A 14,579-nucleotide genomic window follows, 5' to 3' on the forward strand; every position below is an offset into this window, starting at 1 on the left:
AGACATTAAATTCTCTGAACTTCAGTTGATATATCAGATGCACGGTTGCAAGCTCACAAATGAATTTCAGTTATCTTAAGCAAAATATTTGTTAGAAGGATGTCAGAATCATCTAATGGATGGGAGTCTAAAATTTAGAGACCAGCCAGGGACCAATGGCATTCAAGGAAAGCCATGGAGCATGGACAGACTGGTCTATACCTTGCCACCTTTCCCAAAGTGAATGTAACCATCCCTATTGTCCCTAATTCTTGGGTCACTCGCCTAAGATTCAGAGGAAAGTTTCCAACTGGCCAAGCCTAAACCACATGCCAGTTTCCTGCAGGTCCCCTTGCAGTTCCAAAATTGAAAGCCATCAAAACCATGTTTATTTGGCGGGAGTCCACCAAAAGGAGATAGGATTAGGAAAGAGAGATCTATTGAAAAAAAGCAATAACTGTCGACTCAGATGTGTCCTACTCTGTAGAAATCGGCAGGTTGAGTTATATGGCCAATGGTAAAAATTATTGATCCTCAATGATGCTTCTTTCTGAACATCTCTAATGAACACTCAAAACTAACAAAATAGAATTTAAGGGTTTTTTTCACCTCCCTTTATGGTTTATAAGGAAAAGACCAAGAGAGATTAGTCCTGATGGAATTTGTCCTTCAGCCTTGAGCAAACAACCCCTTTTTTTCTTTCTTAGATTGTAGAGAAGTAAGAAAGGGGAAAAACAAATAGCTGCATCTGAGAGTAGTTGTGCTGGGCATTGTGCAACAGTTTTAAGTGGAAGGTTAGCTGGAACTGAAATGGTCTGAGGCAATAGTTAATGAGTTAGAAAAGGAGTCCTAAGCTCTTCTCTACTTTGCCAATCATGGTCTACTAAAGCACCCCGCCTCTACTTGTCTGCTGGTAAAGAAACAAATAATTCTGCCTGGATTCATAGGCATGTCTGGGAGTTTATGCCCTGGGGGAGGGGGTTCCAGCTATCAATTGCCATTTTAACATTATCACTTGAATGTATGGCCCGGTATCTTGGAGATGGGGGATTATTTAATTATTGATAACAGTATTTACTTCATTTAGGTTTGAATTGTCTCCCATTGTAATCTAAGTTTCTTTAGAATTACAGAATCAAACATTTCTTATTATCTAACTAGGAGCCTAGTGCGAGATTCGAAATCTCATGGTGCCAACCACCCTGGAGTCACCAGTATGGCCCTGCCTCCCTCCCCCAGGGCAGGCACAAGGAGGCCCCTGCCTTGACAACCCCCACCCCCACCCCCACTCTCCACCACAACGCTGCATGTACAACCTCCTCCTGTCTGGTTGATTGTTATGGTGTCCTGGTTAATTAGCATATTATTTATATATATATATATATATATATATATATATATATAGTGTACTTTTGACTTTTTGCAGCTATGTTTCATACATCAAGGCACTATGATTTTTTCTTTCCTGTTTTTGGTTTTTTTTTATTTAGCCAAACTTTTTCAATAGGCACTAGTATTGATAGTTCTGTAGTCCTTTGGCCTCTGATCTGATATTTGAAGCTTTTTATTGTGAAATTCCTTTTTTATGTGTTATAGTCACACTAAGTAGGAACATAAACTCTTTAATACCTAATGTAATTGGCAGAAGCTTTCCTAGTGCTTTTAATGTGAAAATTGAACAACTAAGCAGAGAAAGTTTATCAGGAAAGGGAGAATGTTAGAGGGTGAAATGAATTAGAAAGTTTCCCCTAGATAACTATTCTTCAGAACAAACTATAGCAATTTTGATTGTGTGTATTTGAAATTTTCATACATGCCAACCAATTTACCTTGTGCAATTCTATTTGGATGCAATCAGTATTACATAATAATTTACCTATAAATTTTGGCTTCAGGAAGAAATACCAAACGAACTCAAGAGTTTGACATTAACAAACATAAAAATCTACTTTCTTCATTTTAATGTTGAAACAAAAATATTACATCTACTTTCTGAAACTTGATTTTCCTCTAATAAGTAATCCATTTCTTCTTGTGTGTTGCATGTAAAACAAAAGAATGTCTACCTATCTGACATTTAGCAGTCTGGCCAGGTGTGCTGTTACTTTTGCTGCCTTGGCCTGCCTGGTCATGGATGATCACCTTGGCCACATTCCTCAAAGATTATTCCAACCTCAGAATAGTTAAATGTTTTCTTCCCTTAATTGACCTTTTCCTCTACACTTGGCCTGAGAAGAAACTGACAGTTAACAAATTTCATGCTGTAGGAAGTGATTCTGATGGGGGGATTGGCACAGCGTGCTTCCCTATATTTATTTAAAGCAGAGTACTGTTTCCTCTATTTTTTAGACTAAAATGCTACTATCATTTCCAACAGAAATTATAGTTCTTTACTCTCTAACCCATCTGGGTTTATCTCTCAGCCAGATGTTCTTCATTCCCCTCCATGTAGTCTTTCTGTTCATGGCCCTGGTAGAGGGAACAAAAAAAGGAATGAGAATGTGGGGTGGGGAGGAGGTGGAGGGTGAGGTGAGAACCTGGTGGAGGGGGAAAGAAATGAGGAACCTTTGTAATAATATGAACAATAAAGATTGATTTAAAAAATAAAATAAAATAAAAAATAAATTTAAAAAAAAAGGAATGAGACAAGAGTTGAGATTTGGATGGATTTCAGTTTTCTTCTCTCACTCCTTCCTGTACTCTAATTTTAAATTCTGTTGAAAAGCTCTGTAGGGAGACATTGCATTTTATCTTCCAGAAAATTATATCAAGAAACTAGAACAGCATAGAAGAAAGTGATTAAGAGTGTGAATTTTCAGGTCAGACCTTGGTTTGAACCCTTGCTCTCACAGTTACTAGCTATATGATCTTGGGCAAATAACTTACTATCTCTGAGCCACTCAATTTTTTCTATGTAAGTTGGGGATAAAAAAAATAGTACCTGCTTCAAAGGATTGTTGTGAAGATTAAATGAAATAATGTAAAGTGCTTATTAGCTCAGTGCCTAGCATACAGTAGACATCTAGTCATGTTAGCTATTATTAATTTATTTCAAATATCCGGATTGAATGAATTTCTTATGGCAAGAGAGGAATATATGTTCTTCAATTATATTCTGATAAAAATGAGAAATTATGACCCTGTGTCATTGTCTTATCAAGCAGCTAATTACTCTCCATCTTTACATTAAGAGAGAGTAGTGGTATTCATTTTATCTTGTGTTTTCCTTCATATGGGGATGTTAAGTCCTTTTGGGTTTTTATCTAAGTTAGACATCTGTAATCACATATGGATGGCTTCATATAATTTACAGAGAATTCCTGTTTCTGGGCCAGACTCACTCTAGAGAACTAGTCAATTAAAAAAAAATGTGTAAAAGTTTTCACCTGCCTTTCTACATTTTTAATTAGAGGCCAACTCTGTATGTTAATTGAATCTTCAGAGAGACTAATATTTACAAAAATTAACCTCTTGCTATTCTAGCAAGATATTCTAAGCTTTTACCTTACACTGAAATACATGTGATTAAGTTTGCTTATAATTTTCTTCATATGCAAATAAAGCATTTATTTTTCTAGTTGAATTTGATCCACCTAAACTCTGGTGGTTGCAAATTTTATTTTTTTTACTTCCATGCCACTGTGCTGCCATCACATCTTTGATAGCATATTTTTCAGTGTTGATAAGGGATTTTGGTAATCAGCCACGTTTTCCTTCCTTGTGATCAACAATGTATGCCACTTGTCTGATAACTGGGAGTCATAATCTGGGGCTCCAAAATAAAGAGCATTGATTGTACCATGTAGAGTGTATCTGCCATGACTCTGGAAGCCTGTACTGCAGCTAGATCTACTGTATATTTTATCAGAAAAGTCTTTTATTGAGATGTATGTAAATGGAAAGTCATCTTTCCATTATACCATATAGGAGTTTGACTTCTGGTCTTTCCCTTATAATCAGGAATTTTCCAAGTAGCATTGGAAACCCTCCCCTTATGAAAGCACTACATACATGTTAGAGAATACACTTAAAATGTTTTAAAATATAAGCAAGAGATTTATCTAAGAACAGTATTACAGAACTCCAAAAACCAGGAAGTTAGTTCTTAAACTGTTTGTCAAAGGTAAACTATCTTTGTCTCACAAAAGGAATGACTGATGTATGCTTGGTTGATTTAAGCTCACAACAAATCTACTTCTTTTGTAGATGTTGGGCCTACGTTGTTTACAGGAAACCAAAGTGCCCGCAGCTATAACTTTGCCTGGTGACTTCTTAGTCTTTATTTTTAAAATATTTTCATTTAGTAAAGCAGACAGTTGCTGTGTTGGCAGAGTATGAATTTCATTTCCTGTCTGTGGTGTACCCCACTCATCCTGTCACTCAGACATTTTGTTTTAGGTTGTTCCCGTAATATGAGTGGAACAGTGACCCACAGCATGGTAACATGTGCGTACCGAGAATGTAACAAGAGACAAGACTTGTGCAATAGACCACAGAGCACAGTGCTTTATTTAAAGATGAAAACAAAGCAAAATAAAGGCAGCCCCTCCCACCCAGCATGCAAACATAAGTGGACTCATGCTTGTTTTTAGAAGACATGTTCCAATCTATTTAGCAAGTTACCTCAAAGGCTTATCAGCTTCATGCCACTTGATCAAAGGATGAAATTCAGTCAACAACTAAAATTTTATAGGGTGATTTAATTTCATTTGCCAATTAATTTATTATCAAACACTTTTATAGTCCATTAATCTGCCATCTATATTTAGTTCTATAGCAATTGTTATTTTAAATTTATCTTTCTTGTTGAAAGTATTACAGATGTCCCAAACATCGATCAGCTGCCTCCTTGGCACCCCCTTGGCACTTCCCGGTGTTGCAGACCCCCACTGACTCCCTCCACCCCTCCACCCCACTCAAACCCAGTCCTTTGTCGCACTATTGTCTGTGTACATGGGTTATGCATATACTAGTACGCATATAAGTTGTTTGGTTAATCTCTTCCCACCCTCCCCACCCCCCTTCCCTCTGAAGTATGCCAATGTTGCATGCTTTAATGTCTCTGGATCTATTTTGTTTGTCAGTTTATTTTGTTCATTAGATCCACATATAAGTGAGATCATGTGATACTTGTCTGAATTATTTCACTTAGTATAATACTCTCCAGGTCTCTCCATGCTGTCTCAGAGGGTAAGAGATCCTTCTTTTTTACAGCTGCATAGTATTCCCATTGTGTAAATGTGCCACAGTTTTTTTATCCATTCATCTACTAATAAGCATTTGAGCTGTTTCCCCATCTTAGCTACTATAAATTATGCTGCTGTGAACATAGGGATGTATATATTCTTTCTGACTGGTGTTTTAGGCTTCTTAGGATATATTCCTAGAAATGAGATCACTGGGTCAAATGGCACTTCCATTTTTAATTTTTGAGGAAACTCCGCACTCTTTTTAATAATGGCTGCATCAGTCTGCATTCCCACCAGCAGTGTACTAGAGTTCCTTTTTCTCCACATCCTCATCCTGTTGATTTATTGATGGTAGCCATTCTGGCAGGTGTGAGGTGGTGCCTCATTGTTGTTTTAATTTTTGCATCTCTCTGATAATTAGTGACATTGAGCATTTTTCATGTCTTTTGGCCATTTGTATGTCCTATTTGAAGAAGTGTCTATTCAGGTCCTCTACCCATTTTTTAACTGGGTTGTTTATCTTCCTTTTGTTGAGTTGTATGAGTACTTTATATATTTTGGAAATTAACTCCTTATCAGATGTATCATTGGCAAAATATGTTCTTCCATACAGTAGGTTCCCTTGTCATTTTGATGCTGGTTTCTTTTGCTGTGCAGAAGCTTTTTATTTTTATGTAATTCTGTTTGCTTATTTTTTCCTTTGTTTCTCTTCCCCTAAGTGATATATCTATGCAAATTCTACTACATGAGATGTCTGAGATTTTGCTGCCGATGGTTTCTTTTATGATTTTTATGATTTCACAGCTTACATTTAAGTCTTTTATCTATTTTGAATTTATTCTTATGTATGGTGTAAGTTGGACTAGTTTCATTTTTTTTTTTTTTGCATGTACCTGTCCTATTTCCCCAACACCATTTTTTGAAGAGACTGTCTTTACTCCATTGTATGCTCTTGCCTCCATCGTCAAATATTAATTGAACATAATGGCTTGAGTCAATTCTAGTTTCTCTGTTCTGTTACATTGATCTATATGCCTGTTCTTGTGCCTTTACCAGGCTGTTACCGTATTTTTCGGACCATAAGACGCTCCGGACCATAAGACGCACCAGTTTTTAGAGAAGGGAAATGAAGAAAAAAAGATTCTGAAACAAATAGTGTCCTAAAATATTTTATGTGCATTGAAACCCAACATCACAGTCATAAACACATGTAATCAACCCTGTAAAGTAAACAGCAGCATTTAGAACCATTTTAGAGCCGGGCAAGCACACAGAGACCACACAGAGCCGGGCAAGTAAAAAAAACTTTTTTTTTAAAGTATATGTGTAGGCTATATTTGGACCATAAGACGCAGGGACTTTTTCCCCCCACTTCTGGGGGGAAAAGTGCGTCTTATGGTCCGAAAAATACGGTAATTAGTAGTGGCTTTGTAGGATCACTTGATACCCACTATTGTCATCCCACCAACTTTATTCTTCTTTCTTAAGATTACTGAGGCTATTTGGGGTCTTTTTTTGTTCCATGTAAATTTTTAGAGTACTTGTTCTAGATCTATGAAATATGCTATTGTGGGTTTTTAAAATATACTTTTATTAATTTTAGAGAGAAACGGTGAGAGAGAAAGACAGAAACATCAGTGATGAGAGAGAATCATTGATTGGCGACTTCCTGCACGTCCCCTACTGGAGATCGAGCCCCCAACCCTGGCACTGATGTTTCTATCTCTCTCCCCTGCTACCTTCCTCTCTGAAATCAATTTTTTTTAAAAAAAAATTTTTAATGGGTGTTGGATTTTGTTGAATGCTTTTTCTGCATCAATTGATATGATCATGTGATTTATCTTTCAGTTTGTTTATGTGAGAATACAAAATTTCTGTAATATGTTTCTTTTTTAAAATGTATTTTATTGATTTTTTTTACAGAAAAGAAGGGAAAAGGATAGAGTTAGAAACATCAATGAGAGAGAAACATCGATCAGCTGCCTCCTGCACACCCCCTACTGGGGATGTGCCCGCAACCAAGATACATGCCCTTGATCGGAATCAAACCTAGGACCCTTCAATCTGCAGGCTGACACTCTATCCACTGAGATAAACCGGTTAGGGCCAGAATTTCTATTTTTGTTTTTAATTACAGTTCCTGCTGCAGTGATGTAATAGACATAACGGGGGGGGGGGGGGAGTTAATGAATTCATCCATCAAATACTGAACACCTAATATGTGCTTGGCACTATTTCCAGTGTTGCAGACCAAAATAAAATCCTTGCTCTTAATGGAGCTTATATTCTGTTATAGGGAGATAACTGCAATCAAGTATACAAATGAACAAATATAATTTTAGCCTATGATAAATATTTAAAGGAAACAAAACAGAAACAGGATAGAGAATGATTGAGATGGGGGGAAGATGATGATACTGGAGCTATGACTTAGTGTGGCAGACCAATGGAAATGTGTCCCAAGTAGAAAACAAAAATCACAAAGGCCCTGAGAAGGAGGCTGAAATATAGAAGAAGCAGAAGGCAGTGCAACTAGATCATAGTAAACAAAAGGGGAGATGGAACAAGATCAGAGAAGTAACTTACCGGATGTTACACAGCCTTGAAGTCCAAGCTAAAGATTTTTGCTTTTATTTTACGTACAAAGGGAAGCCATTGGAGGGTGTTGAGCAAGGACATGATATTATGTAATATATATCTATAAATACAGATCTATATATTTTAAATCACTCTGGTTGCTCTTTGGTAAGTGGATAGTAGCAGTGCAAGGTGGTTGGGAACAGACCATTTAAGAGGCTTTATGTTGACATAAGGACTGGTATTAGTTTCACTTCAAGTACAAGGAGAATGATAAAATAAACAAGGTTAGTCCTGGCTGGGGCTTAGTGGTTAGAGCATCAGCTCACATCCTGAAGGATCTTGGGTTTGATTCCTGGTCAAGAGCATGTTGCCTGGGTTGAAGGTTTGATTCCAAGCCCCTAGTTGGGGCACATGTGGGAGGCAACCCATGAATGTGTCTCTCTCACATTGATGTTTCTCCTCCCCCAGCTCCCCTAAAAATCAATGGAAAAAATTTCCTCAGGTGACAATTAACCAGAAAAAAGAAAAAAACTTTGCCATGAATTAAAGCTGAAATGTATGAGAACATGGGTGTGTGTTTTTTTTTTTACAGCAGTCTAGGTGAAAAATGATGGTGCCATGGACCTTTCATTGTTAGAGTATTAGTGGAATTAAGTGGACAGTTTCAAGAATGATTTAAAAGTAAAGTTCAATATGTACACATATAATAATTTGATAAAAAAATTAATTAATTAATTAATTAATTAATTAAAAAATAAATTTTTTAAAAAAGAAACTTTCCTCTTGGAGGAAAAAGTCACCCCAAAAAAAGAAAAGAAAATAAAAAAAGAAAAGAAAGTTCATGGGTTTTTCTGATGGGTTACATAAATATTATTATAGGAAAAAAGAGAAACCAGTAATAACTGTTATATATTTGACTCAGACAACTTGGGTGGATGAGGTTAGGGATCAGGTTCACGAGGGCCCTTAGAGATTAGTTTTGGCAATGTAAGTTTGAGAAGCCAGTTACTTTTCCAAGTGGAAATGTAGAGTAGACAGTATCCTGTCTAATAAAAGAGTAATATGCAAATTAACCATCACTCCAACACACAAAATGGCTGCCCTCCATGTGGTCAAAGATGGTTGCTCCCATGTGGACACAAGATGGCCACTACAAGATGGCCAGTAGGGGAGGGTAGTTGTGGGCAATCAAGCCAGCAGGGAGGGCAGTCGGAGGGGACCAGGCTGGCAGCGGAGAGCAATTAGGGGTGACGGGGCCTGTAGGGGAGGGCAGTTAGGGACAATCCGGCTAACAGGGGAGCAGTTAGGCATTGATCAGGCTGACAGGGGAGTGGTTAGGGATAATCAGGCAGGCAGGCAGGCAAGCAGTTGGGAGTTAGCAGTCCTGGATTGTGAGAGGAATGTCAGACATCCCTCAAGGGGTCCCAGATTGGAGAAGATGCAGGCTGCGATGAGGGACACCCCAACCCCCTTGCATGAATTTCATGCACTGAGCCTCTAGTATGTCTAATAATAGTAACTAATCTTTACTAAAGGCACCACTCTTAAGAAGCTGTAGTCTGCTGAAACCGGCTTGGCTCAGTGGATAGAGCGTCGGCCTGGGGACTGAAAGGTCCCGGGTTCGATTCCGGTCAAGGGCATGTACCTTGGTTGTGGGCACATCCCCAGTAGGGGTGGTGCAGGAGGCATCTGATTGATGATTCTCTCTCATCTATGTTTCTAACTCTCTATCCTTCTCTCTTCCTCTCTGTAAAAAATCAATAAAATATATTAAAAAAAAAAAAAAAAAAAAGCTGTAGTCTTATTGACTCCTCACAACATTCTTATTTTATTTTCTGTTTTATGGATAATAGAATTTAGACCCAAAAAAATTCACTCAGGTAAGAAGTAGCAGAACCAGGATTCAAATCTAGGCAATCTGGTTACAGAACCTTTACCTTTTTATGTTTCCAGAGTCTTCACTCTTAACTGCTATCATGTAATGTATATGGAATATATTAAGTCTGTTTCATAAAAATTATGTAGGCAGAACTGTATGAATAACTATGGTCTCTTTTGATTTTATTTTTACTTCATACCATGAAGTTGGGACTTTGGATTAGGGAAGAGAAAATAATTTCAAAGTGGGTCTCCATCTTAGTCTTTGATTATTTACTTGTTTGTTTGTTTGTTTTTGTAGCATCAGCGAGAGCTTTCTCACTGTCAAAGGTGCTGCCCTTTTTCTACCACGGGGAAATGGCTCATCCACACCAAGAATCAGCCACAGACGCAACAAGCATGCAGGTAAAGCTCAACATAATCCATTCCTTTCTTGGTTTCTTTGATTCTTTTGTTCTAAAAGGTTGGCTACCTCATCCCCATTTCTCCAACATTTCTGTAGTAGTGAAAGAAAGCTTTCCACTGTGCTAATCTCACTTTTCTTTAACTCTGAGACCATTTTTGTGACACTTAGCAGAATGCCTTATACATTTCATAGATGTTCAATAAATATTTGTTGGAAAAATAATGAGGTACAAAAATACTCTAGTAAAGTCTATATGACTTCTCAATTAAGGTTTTGATAACTAAAAGATGTTCAGATGTTTCCTTGAATCCTATGCAAAATCATTTCAAGTAACCAAAGATCACATTTCTTTTTCTTGTCTACACTCTATTGATGCTATATGGAAAATGATATAATTCATTCATTTATTCATTCATAGATAGATATAGATAGATAGATAGATAGATAGATAGATAGATAGATAGAAAGAAAGAATATATACTGAGATAAATAAGCTCAGTGTCACTGCTGTGATATCAAGTTAGTAAATCACATTGAAAATACTAGTTAAGTACTAGAGTATATTTCTTGGTTGTGTGTGCACTAAAAAAAAACTGGGAACTTAACTCAGAGGACTTTTATTAGAACAATAAGTCGTCAAATAAAGTTTACCTAGATATGGATATAATAATCTGATTTTGAATAACCTGCTAGCATACTGCTTCCTATTCCAATTTGAGGTTTTTTCCTACACACATCCATGCAATTTTAGGACACCAGATTCAACTGAATTCTGACACTGTCAGACAGCTCAGATCCCAGCCCAGTTGTTCAAAACTTCTTGCTCCCCATTTCAGATGTCCAGGTTGTCTCTGAATTGAAGTTTCCAATGATTCCTTCTTGGGTTCGGTTTTTTTTCCAGCAGCTCACATTACTCAGAGAAACTTATTATAAAAGGATATAACTCAGGAATAGCCAGATGGAAGAAGTGCATAGAGCAAGATATGTGGGAATGGGTACAGCATTTCTAAGCTTTCTTTAAATGTATCATTCACCCCAAATCTCCATGTGTTCACCAATATGAAAGCTCTCTGAACTCACTCCTTTGGGTTTTTATGGAGGCTTTATTACATAGGCATAATTGAGATAAATTATTGTCCAGTGGTGATCTAGTCAACCTCCAACCCTCCCCTCTCAAGCTTTTTCTTCTTTCCCTGTCCCCTGGCAACCAGCCTCCATGCTTAAATATGTTCCAAAAGTTGTATCATTAACATAACAAAAGACACCATGATTGCTCTCCTCAACTTCAGAAATTCTAAGGGTTTTTGGAGCTCTGTGCAAGACCAAATATGTATTTTTTATAAATCACAATATCACACCTGCTAATATTAATAGTAGTTACATGCATTTATATTTCCATATGTTGGATTTCTCTAAAGTCAGGTGTAATTGTGCTGATAAAGATAAGAAAGAATCAGCGAAAGTGCATCTAGGGAAAATGGTCTTTAGGCATAGGCTACCTCTAGGTTTAGGAAGATAGTGTAAGCCTTTCTTCTGACAGCAAGCCTTGTTTATGTCATTTGGGAGGAAAATAAAAGTCAACCTGAGGATAGTAATTGAAAAATCCTAATCAGTGCTGTTCAAAGAGTGAACACTTATTGTTATAAATGTGCCACTTTGATATGTTACCTCAAGGAGTGAAATATATTGGAATTACCAGGAAGAGAACAAAGAAGACTGTAAATCTTGAGTGTGTAGGTCAGAGGTGAAAGCCAGAAATACTGTATCCCATAAGCCAGTAGTTGAGTTTAGCTCCAGTCCAAATAATCTCAGCTGTTTTAGTGGCTGTCCTACTTCTTATTTGAACCTTCATCTAGTTATAAATGTAGCAGCTCAGGATTATAACTCATCTCATTGGATTATTCTCCTACCACAATTCTTCATCATGGACATTTTTTAAAAGAATAAAGGGGAAAAAACTCTTGAAACATTAGCTTTGGATTACATTTTCTAAAACCTTCCTCTTCAGTGCCCACCACAAGAAGAGGGGTAGGAGGAAGACACTTCCCCCCGAAACTAAATGCACAGAGGAAGTAGACCCAGCTAAGCTTTGTATTTCTTTTTATCACTTACAGTAAAGAGAAGACAAAATATTGGTTTAAATCCAGCTTGTTTGACTAAGATGTTAGGCAGATTGCTCTGTGGCATGTAATAAGAAGTGGGGTTGCTGGCTTTCTAAGATCCTGGCCCTGGTTGGCCTTTTTCTTTCACCAAGCTTCCACACTCAACTGCCACCCAGGTTTCTACTTGACCTTGTTCACTTAGCTTTCCCCATACTAAAAAGAAAAGCAGATTGGACACAAACTGAATGGGCTTGATTTGTAATCCAGACCAGAACAGATGAGGCAGTGTGGGTGTAAACACAGCTTACAAAACAAGACCTTCACATAAGCTAGAGCTGTCTTGGCTGACCTCACAGTGACTGAAAGATGATGGCAGAATTGAGAGCAGATCAAGGGCTTATTATGTCTAATTGTACTTTCTTATGCATGTTTCTTACACTAGTTAGAATTCCTTATCTGGGCTTCATTTAAAATATCCAAACACTTTCTTATCACATTGGACTTAAAAAAGAAGTGGACCTGGATGGGCAGGAATGAAGTTTTTCTCCTCTGATTGTATTAATTTATGATAGTACATTATCTTATTATCTCCTAATATCTAAAGCCTCAGATTCCTAGTACAGAATAGAGAATATGAGATAACCTATAATAGTTTAATACAAAAAAATTTCAACTTTGTTTTATAGGATATATAAGAACAAATGAAGATTCAAATAATAGTTGGCCATTTTAAAATGCTTAATATGTTCAGTAGATATACATTCCTTGGGATCTACTATATTTAATAAGTACTTTTATTTAATGTCAGCCATTAATGTGGAAATAATTTTAAACTGTTGACATTATTCTAGGGGGAAATCCGAACATCTTCTTAGGTTAAGTGCAACTGGAGATTATTGATGAAGAAATAAGAATGGCAAGATTCCTTCACTGGTACCTTCTTGTGGGTTTGAAAGTACAGCCAGTACTGCCTTTGCCCAGGAGATTTCACACCCCCACTCTCATCAGCATCCTCCACAGTACAAAAGGGAGACTGGTTTCAAGTGTCCCTTCCATAGGACAAACACAAACAAGGGTTACCGTAGTATAGGCTAAAAGTCAATATAACTATAGTCCTTCAGTGAACCAAAACTTTTACACGTCCTTAGAGTAGATGTTGACACTGCAATAGAGAATAATTACTTTTTTGTTTTGTAAATTTCACCAGGTGATCTCCAACAGCACCTCCAAGCAATGTTCATATTACTCCGCCCAGAAGACAACATCAGGCTGGTAAGTTAGTGTATCCCTATAACTCTCGTTCTCAAAAGACTGTCCAGTACATCGAACTTTATGCAGTCATTTTTATGTCCTAGCACAGTACTGGGAATTCCATGGAAAGAAAAGAATGGCATGTCCCTATTATCAAAGAGCGTAGAATATAATTGAGGATATGAACTAAAGTGAAATGATGTGAAATAATTTGATGATTCAAGACTTGGTGAATACCAGTTTGTACGTTATTGACCATAACAATTAAAGTTCTGAAAAGAGGAAACTTGGAGCTTGAGCTGAGTCTTGACTTAGATTGTAAGAAGAAAGGAGACCTTCATTCTAGATGAGGACACAACTGAAGCAAAAGCACACTAGAAAGAGACAAGATGAGAGTGCAATGGCCGAGGTTTCATGCTGGTCTCAGAGCTGGGAGACCTGGGCTCTAGTTTTTACTACTCATCTGTCGTTGGACAAGTTGCTTAGCCTGTCCGTGCCTGCTCTCCATCTTCTTTCACGGTGTAGAGATTCAAATGGATGTGAAAGCATTACTGAGTATAAAATGCTACCTAAATAGGGGGATTATTGTTACTATAGGGAAGATACCAGAAATAGGCAGGCAGATAGGGACTTCATGCTCCGAACTAAAGGTCTCAAACCCCAGTCCATAGGCCGGAGATGTGTTTTGTTTGGACTGCTTCCTTGTTTAGGGTTTGTTTGTTCAATCTCAGCCAGAATTTTAAAGTTGGGTGGTTTTACATAAAAAATCCAGACTTGAGACTTTTCTTTAATATTCTGGCAACACTGAAACCTGTTGTCATATGCCAAACTTGACTAGACCTGGTGGAAGGGAGAGCATTGGTGTGGCCTGGATTCTTAATCTACCATAATCTCCACTATACTATTGTCTCCTGGACAGCAAAGCCATGTGTCACCCTTTGTCGTCATTGCTTCGCTGTTTTTTTATAGTAAAACATCTCATAGAGGTAGGAAAACAAAAATGGGATGAGCATGTTTCTTTGTGGAAAGTAATAAGTTGTTCTACACACTTAATATTCACATGGCCTACTTCACTCAGATTCCCTATTTAAGCCTAGTCTAGATTAATACTTGGAGGTGGCACCTCTACCTCTTCAGTAAGCAGTAGTAAAGCATTATAGGTTTCTAAGCCAAGGAATTACTGGGAGAGCTACA

At 37.4% G+C, this 14,579-nt stretch overlaps 1 protein-coding gene across 21 annotated transcripts in view; it reads left to right on the forward strand.

Annotated features, from left to right (window-relative positions):
* The window catches only part of SSH2 (slingshot protein phosphatase 2), a 211,806-nt gene that overhangs the window by 141,106 nt on the left and 56,121 nt on the right, over positions 1 to 14,579 (forward strand). For 11 of the 21 annotated variants that reach the window (XM_045571045.1, XM_045571042.1, XM_036408667.2 and 8 more), the window contains 2 exons: positions 9,927 to 10,031; positions 13,342 to 13,406. In XM_045571045.1, the coding sequence (XP_045427001.1) occupies positions 9,927 to 10,031; positions 13,342 to 13,406 (170 nt within the window). The remainder of the gene's footprint in view (positions 1 to 9,926; positions 10,032 to 13,341; positions 13,407 to 14,579) is intronic. The other 10 variants (XM_045571049.1, XM_045571047.1, XM_045571048.1 and 7 more) reach the window with 1 other exon arrangement.

Source organism: Pipistrellus kuhlii, unplaced genomic scaffold (genome assembly GCF_014108245.1).
Source record: "Pipistrellus kuhlii isolate mPipKuh1 unplaced genomic scaffold, mPipKuh1.p scaffold_m20_p_39, whole genome shotgun sequence".
Classification (NCBI taxonomy): Eukaryota; Metazoa; Chordata; class Mammalia; order Chiroptera; family Vespertilionidae; genus Pipistrellus; species Pipistrellus kuhlii.